Source organism: Gossypium hirsutum, chromosome D01 (genome assembly GCF_007990345.1).
Source record: "Gossypium hirsutum isolate 1008001.06 chromosome D01, Gossypium_hirsutum_v2.1, whole genome shotgun sequence".
Lineage (NCBI taxonomy): Eukaryota > Viridiplantae > Streptophyta > Magnoliopsida > Malvales > Malvaceae > Gossypium > Gossypium hirsutum.
In genome coordinates this window covers 20,406,685-20,425,909 of record NC_053437.1, presented here as the reverse complement: position 1 = coordinate 20,425,909, position 19,225 = coordinate 20,406,685, and the positions used below count along the sequence as shown (strand labels likewise).

Sequence of the window (19,225 nt, the reverse complement as noted above, 5' to 3'; positions counted from 1 at the left end):
AATCCATATATCCAAACCCAATGGCTAGGAAGTGGCGAGTGGGTCTGTGTTATCATGTTTTCCACGTATGGTGCCATTTTCTATATATTTAACTGTAATAATTTTTTAATGATGACGTGGACGCCATGAATGCCTCCAATAAGATTTACTGATAAGCAAACATAAAAAGAAAAGCAAAAGAAGAAAGAAGAGGAAAATAAGGAAACAATCAACACAACAATGGCGGTTGCGGTTGGAAGAGGCTTCCTTGTTCAACCTTGTTCTTATTCTTCTTCACCCACATTTCACAACAAACTATACAAACCCTCGTTGGGCTCAGCAACCACATTTTGGTCTACTTTTGCCCCTCAGCGTTATCCACAAGTTGCAGTTCAAGCTCAGCAGCGACCAACATGGCTCCCTGGACTTGACCCTCCGCCATATTTGGATGGAACGTGAGCCAGTGTTCCATACGAAGTTCCCTACACAATAATAGAATTTACACTGGTTTCTCAGTTTTTGACCTTCTTTTTGTTGTTTCGTAAATCCAGTTTGGCTGGTGATTATGGGTTTGACCCACTTGGCCTAGGAGAAGATCCCAAGAGCTTGAAATGGTATGTTCAGGCAGAGTTGGTCCATGCTCGCTTTGCCATGGCTGGAGTTGCTGGAATTCTATTCACTGATGTAAGTGATTCTTCCATGGATTACTGTTATTGGGGCTTGGTGGAACTTATTCACTTTATATTTTGCAGTTACTACGCGTTACAGGGATCAGCAATTTACCAGTTTGGTATGAAGCTGGTGCAGTGAAATTTGAATTTGCCAGCACAAGAACTTTGATTGTTGTTCAGTTTCTTTTAATGGGGTAGAATACTATATACGCCACAATTTTCTTATGTACTTAGTAAAAAACTATGCATTTTGTATATAGACTAATTGCTTGGTTTGATGTTGATGAGGACAGGTTTGCTGAAACTAAAAGATACATGGATTTCATTAATCCTGGTTCTCAAGCCAAAGAAGGATCTTTCTTTGGATTGGAAGCTGCACTGGAAGGTTTAGAACCTGGGTATGTTTTTGAGGATCCTTAGAGAATCATATCCCATTCGCTGCTTGAATCTCTAAAAATGGAAATCAAACTTAAAGAGACTTTTTTGTTTTCATGGTAAACAGCTACCCTGGGGGTCCACTGCTAAATCCACTTGGTCTGGCCAAAGATATTAAAAATGCTCATGAATGGAAGCTGAAAGAGATAAAAAATGGTCTGCTTTGCCTATTTCCTCCATCATTATTGTGTGTGTGTGTTGTGTTTTCATTTTGTTCTGAAACCAGGTGTCCAATGCAGGAAGACTGGCGATGATAGCCATGCTAGGCATCTTTGTGCAAGCTTACGTGACACATGCAGGTCCAATTGATAACCTTGTGGAGCACCTTTCAAATCCATGGCAAAAGACCATCATTCAAACCCTTGCTAACTCTACTTCTTGAACCTCAAAATCAAATGCGGGTCTGTCTTCTTCACTTTTGCCATTGGCTTATACTTTGATGCAAATGTAAATTACTCCTACTTCCCCATTTTTATTGCTATTTATTCTTTGTTCAACTGCTGTAAGCAATAGAAGATTTATGATTTCAAGGCCTACAGCTGGTAAACAATGGCATCCAAACAGGGCTTTCACAAAAATGGAATACTATCAACAATATCGATGCTAATCGAGTTAAAACTTATAAACCAATTACTTTTAAACCTGACATATGTAATAAACACGAAAATAGATGAATGAATATAATATAACAATTTTAACACGATGGATCATTTATTTCAGGTTTATGTTTACATAGTTAACAGAAAAAATAAACGAGCAATACATATACACAAATTACCCTATGTATGGGTTATTAACTTCTTAAAATTAACATGCCTATGAATAAGGCAAAGAAGACCAAGTTGTTTTTCATTCATAATAAACTTCAGCTTATATCAAAGCCAATAGAGAATAGAACCACCTTTATTCTTAAGATTCTCCAGCCATACAACCCTTCTCAGTATATCCTCAACTTTATCATACATCAACGAATCAATAGAATTTACACTCAGAGTAAACCCTTTGATGAACATTAATGGCCACCTTAACAACCAAGAAAAGAAAAAGAAACGAGGTGAAATCACAATACCCAAGAAGCTTACTAGGTTTTGGACTTGGTCTTGGACTTGGTTTTTGAAAAGCTTGCCTTTTTTCTAGAGAAGAACATGAAAATCTTGGGGAAGAGTGACTTTTTCTTTTTCTTTACAACCACTGTCTCTGGGGATGATTCAGATTCTTTGTTATGCCCATAGATTGCCTTGGAGGTATCCAGAGTGCTGGAAGGAGACATGGTTACAGGTTCAACCTTATTGCTTTGTCTCTTTCCCTCAAAACTTGACCTTGGAGGGTTTCCTCCATGACTCGATCCAGAAGCCTTTCGGCGCTTCTCATGTTTAGCCCTCCATTGTCTCAATTCCTGCTCTACACCTAACTTCCCTTCCTTGGCCTTCTCAGCCTTCTCCAAAGCAATTTCTAGTGCTTCCTTTCTTTCAGCCATCTCTCGATTTACTTCTTCCAGCTTTACCAAGCTTCTTGACTGGGATTGCTTAGCTTCCTCGATTTGAGAAACGGCAGCTGCCGCGATCATGCTGGCCTGCTCCTCTACCTCATATGCACGTTTTCTAAGGTCATAGTACTCTTCTAAGGAAAGAATTACACTATCTGATGAATCCACATTATTGGTGTCTTGCAATGTTTCGATAGCAACTAAAGCTGACTCCTTTGAAGCCTTAGCTGCCTCTATCTCCTTTTCAACTGCAAGTAATCTACTCTCCAAGGTACCTGCTCCGGCCTTTGCTTGCTCAGCCTCTTCCTTTAATTTTCTTAGCTCTTGATTAGCCATTTCAACAACTGACTTGGCCTCATCAGCCTCTTGTGCTGCCTGCTGCAGTAGTTTGGTTACCTCCATTTTATCTCTGGCCTCTTTTTCTTTCATGCTTTCTCTTTGCTTCATGGAGGCAAGAGCAGACTTTTCCTTTTCAAGCTCTGATTCCAATGAAACAGCAACCACCTTCAAAGAATCCACTTCTGTAGTTGCTTTTTCTATTTTGAGCTTCACCTCTTCAAGTTCCTTCTTTGCTGAAGCAACCGCAGCTGGTATATCAGTGTGAGTTCTTCTCTCTTGTGTCTGTGACGCATCGCTGAGGTATCCATTATTTTCCAACTTGGACTTAGATTCCATATAAGCAGCTAATTCAGCTTTCAAATCAAGTAGCAGTGCTGAAGCAGTGTCTAGCTTTGGTTTCATGTCTTTTGCTGATTGTATTTGCTGATTGAGTCTCTGGAGCTCCTCTTCAGCCTGTTTTAGTTCCTTCTCCCAATAGTGAGTATCTTGGTCTCGGGCCATGGCTGCTACAATTCTTTTCTCTTCAGCCCCCACATGGGTAGCCTGTGCAGACTCTAAAGACTCCTTTGTGGCCATCATATCTATAGTCATTCCTTCCACTGTCCTCTCAACCTCTTTTGAAGAAGATTTGGCCTCTTCAGCTTCCTTAATAGCTATATCTCGCTCAGTCACCATAGAAGCATATCCCTTTCTTAATGTTTCCAACTCCTCGTTAACAGATTCCAGCTCCGCAACAGCAGCTGCATGCCTAGCTTTAGCAACCTCAAGCTGTTGCTTTGCTGCAACACTAGCCTCATCACCAATCCCTTGTTCCATCTCCTCCGCTCTGAGCATAGCGAGTTCAGAGTCTTGTCTTGCCTGATTCTCTTCATTTTGTGCTTTCTCCAGGCTTAGCTTTAGCTCATTTATTTGTCTATTTGTGCTGTCCAGCTCTTGTAATGCTTGCATTTTTGCCTCTTCAGCATCCACTAACCGATTCTTATACACAACCATATCCTCCTGTAGTTTCTCAAGGTCTTGGACTGCAAGCTTGCGTCTCTATTGCCCAGCCAAAAAAAATTACATTTAGCAGACATGAACAAGACAAAAACATATTGCAACAGCATAGAATTTCTTTTAACATAAATACCACTACAAATATGTCTAATTAATATACCTCAACAGTTTGTGTTCTATTGGATTTCCATCTAACAATTCCTCCAAACTTGGAACCTGCTTCTTTAACAGATTCAAAAGTTGCAGCTGTATCAATATGAACTTTATTTAAATCACCTTCTTTTGTCGGTGTTGAAGTACCAGATTTTGGGGATTCAAAACTAGAAGTGATAATCCGTTTAAGAGGCAAAACAAGATTACGGACTTGGACTAGATGATCTCCCTTTTTAGCATCTTCTACCTCAGAGTCATTGACCTTGGGAGAACTGCCAAGAGAACCATTACCTTGACTCTGTTGTCCATCCAAAGTGTCTTTTATGGATCCATCAGCAGAATTATTGGAGGAAGCAGAAGGCAAAATCATGTCATTGTCACCATCGACAACAGCTAGTTGAGGTTTCTGACCATCAGAAACACCATGTGTACCTTCAATAGCAACCGTGGTGACATCTATAGGGGGTGAAGAAAGCTCACTGGCTGGTGCAATATGGTCATTTTCAGAATCTTCAACACCATTATTTTTAGATAGATTTTCATCTGAACTCTCATATATTCTTCCAGACCTAGAACCTTCCATCATTCTACTCTGTGGATCTATCTCAGTTTGATCAATAACAACTGATGAAGCTAAAGCTGCATTATCTATTATAGGCTCTACTTGTGCTGCATTTGGATCAGGCTTAGAACTTTCCATTACTGACAAATGACTTTATAGAGGATAAGGAAGAATCTAAACAATATATCTCTTCTGCTTGTACATTCCGCTTATGAGAAAATGGGAAGGGATCTGGCAAGGTGTCTGTAACCAAGAAAATGGAAACCATGTAAGGGGCAGGTAAAAAAAGAAAACAAAATCACAACAAATCACTTCCTAATCCATCCAATTCTTGAGAGAAAAAAAAACAAAAAACAAAGAGAAGAAGCTAATATGAAACCTAGAAACATATGTTTAGCAAACACATCATCAATGATTAATCATATCAGAATGAATCGACAATTTCAAATAAAAATAATGGGGGTAGATCTTTAACACCCCCACGAAATTTAATTTCATGCAAGAGCTCCTTTTTAGGGCTAATTTCATCCAGACTTCAATTAAATGCAAAGTAGAATTCTATCCCCTACCGCCATATCTCAGCCCTGCAAATTACATGGTCCATAAAAAATAAATCAATTTTAATCAGAAAACATTCATCTGCTAAGAACACATAGGCAGACTTTTTTACCTTGAATGAAATTCAAGCTGCATAAATCCAATCCAAGTTCATAAATAGAAGCATCTCTATTTCTCAATCCCATTATTTTCCTACTAGTAGATAAACAATTTTAGCATAACATTACCATAATTTAATCAAAATTTAAGTTTTTCTTTCCCCCTAATATTTTGGAAGTTCACTTCTTTTTCAGAAGAATCAATAATCATAACTATGTTTTGAGATAATGACACAAATTATCATCTAGAAAATAAATTAAATTCTAAAAAGAAAATGTAAATGAAAGCTTACGGGAAAGGAAGCTAAGGTAAGCCAAATCGATTTCAATGTCGCTTGTTTCTGCAATAAAACAAAGCAAAAATAAAAAAGATGAGATTAAATGAAGAAACTAAGCTTGTGATCTCAGTAAACGTTATAATAAATTCATTCAACTCGAATCCCATGCAATTTCAAAATTCTGAGAACTTCATTTCCAGATATAAAAATATAAACAAACGGTTTGCCGCTTAATTATTTGATTGAATCATAGATTAACAGAAAGCTAATTGACAAATTTCATTTAATAGGAGGAGAAGAAGAAGGAAATGAAGTTACCCGGATTAACCAGAAACAAACAGACAGAAAATGGAAGGGATCCATTGTTAATGATTTCTTAAAAGATTCAGACGCGAAAATTAAGCAAAATACAACGATTGTGAATGGTTTATTTTGTGACACCTAAAATCCATGCAGTTTATTTATTTTGAGAAAATTATTCGTTTTCTTTTTACATTGATTATCCCTTTTTGGTTTATATAAATAAGTTTCAATACAACTCCATTTACCTTAAATAGGACCGCTCTAACATCTGATTCTAACACTGTTGTTTGATAAATTAAGTTGAAAAAATAAATATTGAAATTTAGTATTACTTCAAATTTAATTAGATTGTTTTTAGATTTTAAAATATAAATATATATCTATATATGCTACCTTTTATCTTTAATTCTTAAATATTTCACTTTATTCTAAATAAAAAATCAAATTTTAAAAGTAAATTTTATAGGATAATATAGTATTAAAATAAATAAAATAAAATTAATTGGAAATATTTTCCATTAATTGAAAATAACTTACCTTTTTAGAGAAAAATATCTTTTTTTATATATATAAATTATCCTAATAGTCACTCGAGTTTTAGGCATTTATGTTTTAATCATCCATTTTTTTAGTCACTCTTATTAAATCAATTATAATTTATAGTTAAAATATATTTGTTTACCAAATGGAATGTTGGTATAATAATAACTTTAGCTCTCAATATTTATATATTTTGTTAATTTAGTTCTAATATTAAACATTCAACAAATATAACCTCAATATTTATACATTTTGACTAATTCTAAATTTTTTTTAAAAAAATTATAAATAAAAAAATTCAAAAATATAAAAAATAATTATAGAATTAAAAAATTATTAAAATTATTAAAAATCTTATAAAATATTCAAAAATTATAAAAATTACTTAGAAGTGCTATCATTTATTATATTATTTAAATATATATTGTCATTAAAGTTTAAGAGATGGTTAAAGAAAAATAGTTTATTTCTGATGGGATGCATGTGTTGATTGTATTTAATATTAAATATATATTTATATAAACGAATAATTTTCAAACCAATTACAAAGCACCATGTGTCAAGCTGAAATTATCATAGGTAAAGAAGATATTTGTGTCATAATTATTTTTCTCTATTTTATTAAGATATAAATAATAAAAATTTTATATTATCACTAATTAAATTAAAATAATTAAGGGATAGCATTAAATGATTATCTTATCTCTTAATTAATTAATTGATAAGATATAAATACTAAACAAAAGAGTTTAGTATTTAGATTCGGCTAGTGCACAGGTGGAGGTGATTTGAGGGAACGGTTTAGATATGAGGCATGTTGGGCTGGTGAATCGGCTTGTAGGGAGTTGATGGAGGAGGAGTGAGATAGTAATCAATGTTTTAATTTAATACGAGAGTTTTTCCATGTGAGAGAATCAAAGTGAAGGCGGAAGAATTTGATTACTTACCTTGTGGCTGATGATAGGATTCAGATTGAAGGGACAGAGGGGGTTAAACAAGTAGCACTAGACTAATTTGTCAATCTTTTTCGGTCATCTTGGCTAGGGGAGAGCTCAAAGGTGCTTATGGCAATTAAGCCTTCTATTACGTAGTCCATAAATGATGTGCTATGTCCTCCCTTTACAACTAAGGAGATTATTAGAGCTTTTAAGTATATGGATTCTTCTAAGGCTCTAGGAATTAAAGGTCTTCCAAGTTTATTCTTTCAAAATTTTTGGGATCCTATTAGTAATTATGTGGTTGATCTTTTTCTGGGCTTGTTCAATGGTTTGGTTGGGATGGGTTTATTGATTAATACAGTTATTGTTTTGATCCTGAAAAGGAAAGATCCTGTAAATATGTTACACTTTCGATCGATTAGTCTTTGTAGGGTTATCTACAAGATTGTTTCTAATGTGCCTTCTAGCCAATTAAAAGTGGTCCTTCCTCATTGCATTAGCCAAAATTAGAGTGTATTTGTGCCGAGTCGTATGATACATGATAATGTTTTAGTGGCCCAAGAGTTGATGCATTATCTTTAGTGTACTACAAAAGGCCCTAATAAGGGTTTTGCACTTAAATTGGATATGAGCTAGGATTATGATCGTGTGGAATGGAGCTTCTTAGCATAGGTTATAAATCAAATAGGCTTTTATCAAAGGTGGGTTAAACTTATTATGCGGTGTGTGACTTTTGTCTCTTATGTGGTTAAATATAACGATTTGATTTTAGAGACCTTTTATCCTAAGTGAGGTTTGCAATAAGGGTTTCCTTGTCTACCTATTTATTTTTTCTTTGCATGGAGGCTTTTTCTACAATTTTGATTAAGGCCCAAAGTGAAGGATGAATTAAGGGTATTTGAGTTAGTTAGAATAGCCCTTAGGTTAATCATCTATTTTTCATGGACAATTGTTTACTCTTTGTTTAAACTAGAATGGAAGAGGTGGATGCTTTGAAGGAGATCTCGTTACTATTTGAGAATGCCAGAGGCTAAAAGGTTAATGTAGAAAAGTCTATGGTCTATTTTAGCCCGAACACTAGACTAGAGCATAGGGGAATAATAGCCAATTCATTGGTGATGCATGTGCTTGATTTCTCGGAGGTGAATTTGGGGCTTCCCTTATTGGTGGGTAGGAATAAAACATCAGCTTTCCAGCATATCCTTGATAAGATCTCTACTTGTATTCAGAGTTGGTTTAAGCAAGTTCTATTGTATGGGGGTAAAGAGGTATTTAGCAAGGCGATTCTTCAGTCGATTCCCACTTATGCTATCTCTATTTTCTTGATGCCACATACTATTCTTGATGGTGTACTAGGGGCTATTAGACGATTTTGGTTGGTGAGAGGGAAGGAATGATGCGGATGGTCGATGTTAGCTTATGACCACTTGTGTCAGTTGAAGGGTATAGGCAGATTGGGTTTTCTTGACTTGACGGGTTTTAACTTAGCACTCTTGGGTCGATAGGTGGAGTAGTTGGTTAATCATAAAAATACTTTGTGTTATCAAGTTTTTAGTGCTAAATATTTTCTCGAGGGACATGTCTTGAACCCGAAAAGAGTAGAAAAATGTCATATGCTTAGTCGAGTATTCTTGTTGTAACACCCCACACCCGACCTGGTCTTCGCATTCGAATGTGCAATGCCACATTACATTACCAAAGCAACTCAGTCTATCTCATTACAATATCACAAAATTTAGTTCAGAAATACAAATAAATTCAATTTAAACACCAATCATAATCAGACATCCATTCATAATGTTTAGGATTCAATTTCATCATTTTACGAAGTTATGTAGGGTTAAATATAGAGCTAGGACTCAAATTAAAATCCAAATATAAAATTTCAATGTTGTGTCTCTAGACATAGAGAACTATGTCTCGAAACAAGCTTCCGCTATTTTCAAACCCTTAACTTTGATGTGTTCATGTCTCGAGACTTAACTCCCTTGTTTTGGACTTTTAGGTTTGATGTTTAGGTGTCTCGAGACAAAGGGGTTCTTGTATCGAGACTTAGTAGCTATTGTTCAACATATCTCAAGACCATTCTGTAAAAATGTTTGGAAAGGATTTTTGTTTTTGTTGTATTGACACAATAGCGTCATTGTCTCGAGACCAACTGGTAAATATTGCCAAAATGCAATTTTACTCCAATCTATAAGGATGTCAATTCATTCTTATATGAAACCATATAACATTTAATTATCATTTAACAATTCATATAATTTAAATGACCTTATAAGTCCCCAAATACCTAGGTACATGCCATTATAACTTACAAACATTATGAAACTTTATAGAGATTTAGCTTAGTCGAGATGTGAGACCTGGATGCTATTGACTCTTTCAATCAGTCCAAACCTAGTCGTCACCTGTGCATTGAAACAAACAATCCGCACGCTGCGCAAAAAATCTCAGTTGTGCTTATATAATATGACAACAATTCTTATATGTGATAAACAAATATCAAGCTACTAAAACAATTATAAACAATATATGGTATAATTACTATTTCACAATTTTGTTATTTAATTATTTTTTAAGATCGTCATGATTCGATGTATGTTTCGTATAGTATTTATTGTTATGCTCTCAGGACTCTTTTCCCACAATCTCACATGGTCTTTCACATGCTATTCAAGTTTTCATAATTGATATCAATTATCAAATAGTATTTTACCATTTTCATAGTCATAACACATATCATTTTTATATTATATAACATGTCATACTTGTATTATCATCCCTATTAACCGATCACGGATTCAAGACCAGATACGCAGATTAATCCACCATTACACCAATATAAAATGGACACAGTGCTCATTGGTACATTCTCACGGGCACCTAGTGCTCTAGAGAACTATCGAAGTAATATACAACCGACGTTAAATATACTTGAACCCAGTGCTCATCGGTACATCCGAAGTAATATGTGTCCAACACTTATCGGTATAAACCAAAGTAATGTGTGCCCAGCACTCACGGAACATAACCGAAGTAAGATGTGACCGAACTAAGTAACTTTGTATAACAAATCCTATGGCATGCCAACTATACATGTAACTCTATCTGATACTATTAATAGTATTGGATCTGATGCCTTAATTGCAGTATTTTCATTTATTTTCATTTTTATTTTTTTATATAAATTGGTTTAATAATAATATTCATTAATTACATTGATACCCTTTGTATATTGTCCTCAATGTTTTGCACGCAAAGCAAAATGGAAGCAAACATTGACTCACTGGTTATCTATCGCTTAACTAATACCAAGTGGTATTATGTGGTCAGATAGTAATATGGAAAGACTACTTGTATTAGTAGATGAACCTACACATGTATTTAGTCTAATCGATTTTTCGAGCAAACTGATTGAAAAACTAATATGTCATCTATCAAGTCCAATTAGGGAGATGCTTTTTTCTTGAGCATAAGAGCAAATGACTCCTAGAAGATAGAGACAAAGATGTGACTAACTGGACTGACAGTACTTCAGGCAGGATCCAACACTACACCAAAACAGGCTTTTCGCGGCATTTTTAGTGGCGTTTGGATAAAAAATGCTGCTAAAAATCGAGCATTAGCGGCGCTTTAAGGAAAGCGCCGCTAAAAAATGTAAGTCCAACGACGTCGTTTTCTAACCTTTCGGGGCTTTAGCGGCGTTTTTGAAAAAGAGCCGCTAATGCTCGGATCTTTAGCGGCATTTTTGAAAAAGTGCCGCTAATGCTCGGGGCTTTAGCGGCGTTTTTGAAAAAGTGCTGCTAATGCTCGGGACTTTAGCGGCGTTTTTTAAAAAGCGCCACTAATGCTCGGGACTTTAGCGGCATTTTTTAAAAAGCGTCGTTAATGCTCTGGTCTTTAGCGGCGTTTTTTAAAAAGCGCCGCTAATGCTCTGGTCTTTAGCAGCATTTTTGTAAAAGCGCCGCTAATGCTCGAGACTTTAGTGGTGTTTTTAAAAAAGCACCGCTAATGCTCTGGTCTTTAGCGCCGTTTTCAGAAAAGCGCCGCTAATGCTCTAGTCTTTAGTGGCGTTTTCAAAAAGCGTCGCTAATGCTCTGTGCTTTAGCGGCGTTTTTGAAAAAGCGCTGCAAAAATATTTTATCTGTCTATTTACTATTTAATTTTTTTATTTATATTAATTAAAATTCAATTTATTTTTAATTGAATATTTGTTAAAAATGGATAAATTTGAAATAATTTGAAATAAAAACACAGAAAAATATTTGTTAAAAATGGACAAATTAAAATACTATTATTTAAAATAATTTTAAATTTTTTGGGGTACATGACTGATTGATTTTTAATTTATATATTAAATAATTTCATATATAATTGTAAAAGATACGATAGTATTAATTTTAAAATATTTAATTAATTATCATTATAGTTTAGGGTTTAATATATATGGTTTAGGGTATATGGTTAATTTAGGATTTAAAGCCGGTTTAGGAGTTACAATTTTAAGGTTTATAGATTATGGAATTAGGGATTATGGATTAGGGATTCTAGTTTAAGGGTTGTGATTTAAGGGTTAGGGGTTAAAGATTAAGAGTTGGGGATTTAGGGTTAATGGATTTGATGTTAGGTTAGGGTTTAGGGTTTAGATTAATTAGTATGTTTTAATTTATATTAAATAAGGTTTAGGGGTTAGGTATTCGGGTTAGGGTTTAGGGTTTAGATTAATTAGTATTTTTTAATTTATATATTAAATAAGCTTATTTAATTGGTTTAGGGATTCGGGTTAGAGTTTAGGGGTTAGGGATTCGAGTTAGTGTTTTAGGGTTGGGATTTAAGGTTTAAGGGTTAGGGGTTTAGGAGTTAGACTTTATGGGTTAAGAGTCAGGGATTTAGGGTTTAGAGATTCAGGGGTTAGGTTAGAGTTTTGGGTTTAGATTAATTATTTTTTAATTTATATTTTAAATATGTTCTTATATAATTGTAAATGAGATAATAATAAATTAAATATATTGAAATTATGAGTATAGTTTAAATTATTTAAGAGATATATAATAGATAGAATTTATATGTATTGAATGGTTAATTTAGGGTTTAAAATTAAGGTTTACTTGAGATTTGTTAAATAATAAAATTTTATATAATTAATTAATGCTTTTATATTTAAAAAAAATTAATCTAAACCATTTGATATATTTAAATATTAATTTAAATAGAATTAATAAATAAGTTTAAATAAAATATATTTAAATATTAGTTTAAATAAAATAATTTTTATTCAAAATGAAATGATTTTTTGCGGCGTTTATATGAAAAACGCTACAAAGACAAACAATAACGGCGTAACTTGGAAAAATGGCGCCATTTTACCCCAAAATTTCCCCCCTAAAATCCCTAATTTCCCATGGCCGACAATATTTTCTCAGTTACCACTCTCCAACAAACACTTTGCTCTCCCTTTCTCCTATTACCCTTTCCGCTCTCCCTTTCTCTCTTTCCTCTTCACCTGACCCTATCAAAGGAACCCAGCTTTCCATCTCGCTACCAGACGATGACGTTTTGAACTCCTTCTTCATCGTTTTCTCTACTTCCCTTTCTTCTTCTGCTCTCCAATGGCTATCCCCGCTGCAAACGTTTAACAAAAAAACACCCTTTTGTTTATACCCAATGCTAGTGTAATGATTTTCAAAAGGTTCTAAACTTCTAAAAGTTTTAGTGCTTCATTGCTCTCACCTTTACCATGTTGCACTCTTATTTGCTTGTTTACTTTTGGAAGAAAAAAGTTATATCAGATTCGGATTAATTTTTTCTTCTTCTTATTCGTAGCTCAACTCGTTTGTATATTTTCCAAGGGCCTTCAGAGTTGGTGCCACCGGTAAGACTTTTATGCAACCTATTTTGGTTATTGATTCTTTGATTTGATCTTAGTTCAATTTAGGGGTGAAGTGTTTAACAGATAGAATTACTTTTTTTTTACACTTAAATTATTTTCTTTGCTTGCAGATATTTTCTTTATTAAATTATCCATCTAATTTTTGAGTGCTGGGAAATTAAAACATCATGAGGCACCATCCAACAGCTTAATATTTTTTATCTCATATTCTCTGAATACCATAGCACAGTGGCTAGGATGGCTTGCTAAATTTTCTTAAACCTCTGAACTTCCTGTACATTGATGAATTTCTTGCCACATTTTTGTGTGGAACAATTCTTCTTTTTAAATTTGAAAATAAAATAAAATAAAATAAAATACAAACCAAGTGTTGAAATAAGTAGTCCAGCAAATTAACAATTTAGAATATTGTTGTATCTTTTTCAGTTAGTATACTTGTATTACTTGACATCTTTCGAAGGATTGTTATGAGAGAATACTTTATTGGGTTGTGTTCTGGATCAGGATCTGCACTTCTGCTTTAACATTTAGTTCTATTGTATTCTTTTATTGGAAGAACTAGAAAGAAATGCAGCATTGTTTTATTGTTTCAGTTATTAAAATTGTTATATATACAATTGTCTTTTTGTGTTTGATTGCTGTAATTTGTTTCATGCTTTTGTGTTCTAGGAAAAAGACTTGAAAGTCAAAAGAGAAGCTAAGATCCGAGAAGAGATGTTAGACCGGGAAGCTTCACTTAGACGAGCAAGAGCAGAAACATCTCTTTCTGATGGTATCTCATGGGGCATGGGAGAGGATGCTATTGAAGAAGCAGAGGTTTGTATTACTTAGAAACTAATATAATACTATTGAAATTTTTTAAAATATTTTATTTGATCAAAATTTTTTTTTAAGAAAAAGACCCGAATTCTTTCTCCCACAATTTGGATGAGTGCAATGGCTCATTGTTGTTTTCTTTTGGATCCACTTCATTCCGTCAACTAGCAATCAGATAAATGTAATTAAATTTTCAAAAGGTCTTAAGATTCACCTCTGTGCTGGCACAGAGGGCCTTTATCACATATTGAGTAATTATTTTCTTTTGAAGGATGATGGACCAGATGTTGAAGGAAATACTAGCCATAAATTTGTCTCCAAGGGGTGGAGGTATAATAGGATTTATAGCAATTTGCTTGTGAATTTTGAATTCTACTGTCTAATATATCGTAAAATATGAAGGTATAATGTGTCTCTGCCCTTTTCAGACCTTATTTTGTTGCAAGAGGATTATTATGACCATAGCATATTACATATATACAATAATTCGTATTATTTTTAATGCACCTCTGATACCTATGAACTTAGACCAACTTGTGAAGTTGTGATGCAGCAGTGTATGTGAATAAATTTTCATCACTTGCTTTCAGGTGGTTGAAAATTATAAAGATTTTGCATTCTTAGACTATGCAAGAGTTGGTAGGGCATTGGCCTTATACGAGGTTGGAGACAAAGAAGAAGCTTTTGCAGAGATGGAAGATGTTTCAATATCTTTAAAGGGATATCCAGGTGCTATATTAGAGTTCAATATCTTTAACATAATTTTTTTTTGGTATATGCCTTTTTCAAGCAGGTATGATACACTTTAGGCTTTTTCCTATTCATTTATTTTTGTGATAAGTGATAATGGAAGTAATATTTGCTGGAAGATTGTTAAGTTCAGATAATTGTTTTAGTTTCTTTCAGTTTCTATGTCTGGTTTTTGCTTAAAAGATGTTGCTTTAGAGAAATCTAGGTAACCCTGAACTTTATTACCATTTTCAGCGATGTAGAATTGTTTCTGGTTATGGAGTAGCTATCGAATGTTATTTGTTGTCTTGCATTGGCTAATGCTTTTTTTTTTAAAATTTAATCCATATTATTGGACCAACCATTATATTTACAATTTCGTTGGTTTTATTTTATTGAATGGAGTTTGTTTGTCAATATTCTTAAGGAGCATCATCGACCATTTACCAGGTTTTCTCTTATAGCATTAGGTACCTTAAAAAGTAGTAACTAAAGATGAACTAGATTCTGTCTCAAAATTTTTCTCATCCAAGTTAGCTAGAAGTTTTTGTTTCCATTTGGTGCATGGTTTAAAGTTTTGATCTAATGTTTGTTATTTCCAACTTTGATGTCCAGGTGAAACTTTCTGTCTCTGGCAGGGATTTTTGTTTAACTCTCATTTCAAGACGTTCTCGACATTATGCTGGGACAAGGTTAGATGTTGGGACAAAAAAGAGGTTCCTTCACTCTTTCTTGATATCTCTTCCTCTTATGTTATGCTGAAATGCATCAGAAAATGATAAAGTTTAAACTAGAGACTTGCTTTTTCGTTTCCCTTATTTTATTTAAACTGTAAATTCGTATTCTTAGCAAGCAATCTGAGTTTCAGATTGTTTCAATAATTCACCTTTTTCTTCTTGTTGCAATATTTGACATCTATTGAGTTTGTTTCTTTTAACTTTTATTTTCTCATTAAATTATTTTATTTATCCATTAAATTAGTCAAGAAATTATGATCAAATGAGGCAAATTAGTCTCAAAATAAGAATAAAATAAATCTGTTGAGATCTTATTACTTTAGAAAGTAGAAAAGGTGTTTACATAAACCAAAACTAACCAAATCAATAGTAGTTTTTATTGGGGATTTGTTTTAAATCAATTTGGAGTCAAAATTTGAATTGTTGAATGTTGTGCTTCCATTTCAGGTTAGCTTGAGTGCCTTTGCATTTTTGTTCTCTGTGCTTGTTCAGTACAATCAAACTCAGATTGACAACATTGTTGAATTAGAAAGAAGGTACTTTTTCTTAATGTTTTATAGTTGAATCTCATCATTGCTGACTGATATTGAGATCTGATTATTTCACATTAAAGCTAATATTGGGATTGTTGGATCGCCGGCACCCCTACGGCGCAGCGAAAAATTTAAAAATCGACGACCCTAACCACGGATCCATGTGTGAGGAACGAATCGGGGTGAAAAAGGTCACAAAATTACCTAATGTTTTCTGAGTAGATAGCAACTTTTCAACAACGTGTAGTCTGATCTACAGTCGAACCAAGCCACAATCTATCGAGACTCTGACCTCTACGTAATCCACCCAGTTGACTACGAACGGAAGAAATCCCAAAAATAGTTTTGAAAGTGATTTTTCTTTGACGGCTGCTAGACCCTCAAACAAAGAAAAACGAGATTCTTATATATTCTTTTTATTTTTAGGGTTTTTAGGAATTAAATAAATATAATATTTTAAACCAAAAATTATAATTACATTAATTATAATATAATTTCGGTAAACCATATATTTATTTGAATTCATATGCTAACCAAATTCATGTCCTCATTATGCGTACAACAACCTTGTACATAATGTGTTGGAAATTTGATTACCAAATTAAATTAATTCTATAATTAATTTAATTCAAGCGACACCCAAAAACAATACCAACTATGGTTTATTCCGTTCATTTCAACTATAGGGTGTGACCCTGTAGGTTCCTGTAACGTTAGCAGTAATACTAGAACGATTCTAATGTTACAAACAATGAGTGGCATCTAGCAATGCATCATTGCTACCTAAGTCACAAGAGATCATGATTCGATATAACCTTTTTATGATTAACCTTTTATGCAATAATCCTTAAGTCCTTTATCTTTGGATTGGACACAAGTCATGGAATAGTCACACTTGTATAGTCCATTCCATGTTCCTTGATATCTTTAGCAGACTACGATATACAAATAAGTATGACATCTCATATCAACTTATTTGAGCATGGCCATGCATTTCTAGTCTCACTTAATCAAGTGGCCTAAGATATTACTCCCATTATGTAGGAAGGACTTATTCTATATCGACCAACCATATCCCTCTACATCAATTGTGGTATATCCAACATCAGCCTTTATAGAACAACCAGTTACGGTGTACGTTTGACTGTATCAAAATATACTAATCACGATGTTGGGATTATAATGATCTCAAGTTTGAGGATCATATACATATTAATCACTATGAGTAATGTCGTGACAATTACATAATAATCCAAGAAACATACTCATAATGGGTCAGTCCAATATGTTGTTCTCTAACACACATATTCATGCATCGATTCTGACATTCCATATCAATGACAACTCTTTATCATCAATCAACTACATGTTAGTCTTAATGCATTATCGTTGTCTTATCCAACAATAATACTTGACTAAGGATCTTTTAAGAATAATCACATTATTCTTAGGACATTATTATAAAACAATTTATTTATACACATAGAAAAGAAACTGAAATAATAATGGTAACGCCTTATATTAATAAACATGATAAATCAAGTATGTTTTTACAACCATTTCATGATTGATTTTTGGGCATACTCTAACAGGGATTTGGGATGATGCTTAGTTCAGTAAATAGCTCTTCTATTGTCAATGAATCTAATATCTTTCATGGAAAATGGATTAGGCTGGAGGATGCAGGGTATGCTGTTGGGGCTCGAGTTCTTGAACTTTTATGCTGTTGGGGTTTATCTGATCATTTGGTTTTGCATCCTTTAGATATTGAAGGTGTAGTAGAGGATTCAATCTCTTTAAGCTGGAAAAGCCAAGGCTTAGCACTTCTTCAAGTGGAGTGTTATTTAATGTTGCATTCCATGGTCGTTTATCTTAGTCGAAACTTGAATTTGGTGTTATTGAAACAGGGTTTTGTAGTTACCTTGTGTACTAGATTCTTTAACCATGATTGTTAATTATTACGTGTTTTTTAGCTTCTTTTATATTTGGCCGAGTTAGTATAGATCAGATGAGCTGTGAGGTAGATTGCTCATTTATTTAAACATAATATTTTAAATTTAAATTTAAATTCATTAATTTTTATATTTAGCTTTCAAGTTAAAATTTTAATAGAAAAATTAATTTAATTAATATTTTGTATCCTTAAAAGTATATAATTTAAATTTTAAGTTTCAAAAATAAAACATAATATAATATTTACCATAGAAATAAATATTATTTAATTAATTTTTTTAAAAGTTATGTTTTTAGCGGCGTTTGTGAAAAAGTGCCGCTAAAAGTTATTTTTATAGCGGCGTTTGTAATAGAAGCGCCGCTAAAGGTCATGATTTTTAGCGGCGTTTGTGTGAAAAGCGCCGCTAAAGATCATGATCTTTAGCGGCGTTTGTGAAAAAAGCGCCGCTAAAGACCATGATCTTTAGCGGCGTTTGGGGAAAAGTGATTAAGGATATCTTATAAGGGTAACATGCTGATCACAAGGTCGTTGAACGAGCACTGATTAAGTAGCTTTCATAAAGGTATGTGATTAGGAAGAGCTTAGTTATGATATTATAGTGGAATGATTTCGCGACTAAATAAGTTTATAGTTAATAAGCAAAAAGCTAAAACTTAATTATAAATTAGTTGAGCCCTAATTACATATATCCAATTGGTCCCTCTGCTAGCTTGTTGAAATCAGAAATGAATTGCAAGTAGAACTAAATTAATAGAAATGATGAAATTAGAGAAATGGTAAAATTAGATAAATGAGTCACATTCCCAAATGAATGTTGTTTTTTCATTGAGTATAGAATTGACTTGAGAATTACTTTAAGGCTTTCAAATTATTAATTAATTAATTAATTGAAGTTTGAAAATAAAATTAAATTGATTAGTCATTATGAATCCATTGAATATGAAAATTACATATCTTTCCTCAAAGATTCTTTTACGGTAAAGTCGTCATAACTTTAATTGATTTAAAACTGGATTGAGAAAATGATTTAATTGACAAATTAATTTGGTTTGTTTTAAAATTAATTAATATTTATTTTGGAAATAAAAAACAAATATTGCTTTGGTAGAGCTATTAAACAAGTTTTTATACAAAATTTGCATATATTGTTATTCTACGAGAAAGTAGTGAGAATTTATTTTCTAAGAATAAATTTTATTTTCTAGGAATAATAATTTGTATTGGTTT

General features: G+C 33.2%; 3 protein-coding genes across 8 annotated transcripts; 2 read left to right on the top strand and 1 right to left on the bottom strand.

Moving 5' to 3' along the window:
* Nucleotides 1–41: 41 nt before the first annotated feature.
* Nucleotides 42–1,619, top strand: LOC121203567 (photosystem I chlorophyll a/b-binding protein 5, chloroplastic). Its single transcript, XM_041087288.1, has 6 exons — nucleotides 42–434; nucleotides 531–663; nucleotides 732–844; nucleotides 944–1,048; nucleotides 1,153–1,241; nucleotides 1,325–1,619. The coding sequence occupies exons 1-6, from the start codon at nucleotides 220–222 to the stop codon at nucleotides 1,465–1,467; spliced, it is 798 nt and encodes a 265-aa protein (XP_040943222.1). The 5' UTR covers nucleotides 42–219; the 3' UTR covers nucleotides 1,468–1,619.
* A 152-nt stretch (nucleotides 1,620–1,771) lies between these two features.
* LOC107922426 (protein WEAK CHLOROPLAST MOVEMENT UNDER BLUE LIGHT 1) lies at nucleotides 1,772–6,014 on the bottom strand. 2 transcript variants are annotated; one of them, XM_041087287.1, is made up of 5 exons: nucleotides 5,874–6,014; nucleotides 5,571–5,618; nucleotides 5,292–5,371; nucleotides 4,067–4,864; nucleotides 1,772–3,948 (listed from the first exon to the last, which is right to left on the bottom strand). In XM_041087287.1, the coding sequence occupies exons 4-5, from the start codon at nucleotides 4,757–4,759 to the stop codon at nucleotides 2,167–2,169; spliced, it is 2,475 nt and encodes an 824-aa protein (XP_040943221.1). In that variant the 5' UTR covers nucleotides 4,760–4,864; nucleotides 5,292–5,371; nucleotides 5,571–5,618; nucleotides 5,874–6,014; the 3' UTR covers nucleotides 1,772–2,166. The 2 variants fall into 2 exon arrangements, with proteins under 2 accessions (XP_040943221.1, XP_016707946.2); XM_016852457.2 differs by lacking the exon at nucleotides 5,292–5,371.
* Nucleotides 6,015–12,693: 6,679 nt separating this feature from the next.
* LOC107921143 (uncharacterized) lies at nucleotides 12,694–18,028 on the top strand. Of its 5 annotated transcripts, none has more exons than XM_041087281.1 (7): nucleotides 12,694–13,028; nucleotides 13,163–13,211; nucleotides 13,899–14,045; nucleotides 14,636–14,774; nucleotides 15,390–15,490; nucleotides 15,959–16,047; nucleotides 17,717–18,028. In XM_041087281.1, exons 1-7 carry the CDS (start codon nucleotides 13,015–13,017, stop codon nucleotides 17,997–17,999), a joined length of 822 nt encoding a protein of 273 aa, XP_040943215.1. In that variant the 5' UTR covers nucleotides 12,694–13,014; the 3' UTR covers nucleotides 18,000–18,028. The 5 variants fall into 5 exon arrangements, with proteins under 5 accessions (XP_040943215.1, XP_040943216.1, XP_040943217.1 ...); XM_041087282.1 differs by having other exon boundaries at nucleotides 12,739–13,028; nucleotides 15,390–15,466; XM_041087283.1 differs by lacking the exon at nucleotides 17,717–18,028 and adding an exon at nucleotides 16,125–16,658 and having other exon boundaries at nucleotides 12,742–13,028.
* Nucleotides 18,029–19,225: the final 1,197 nt, after the last annotated feature.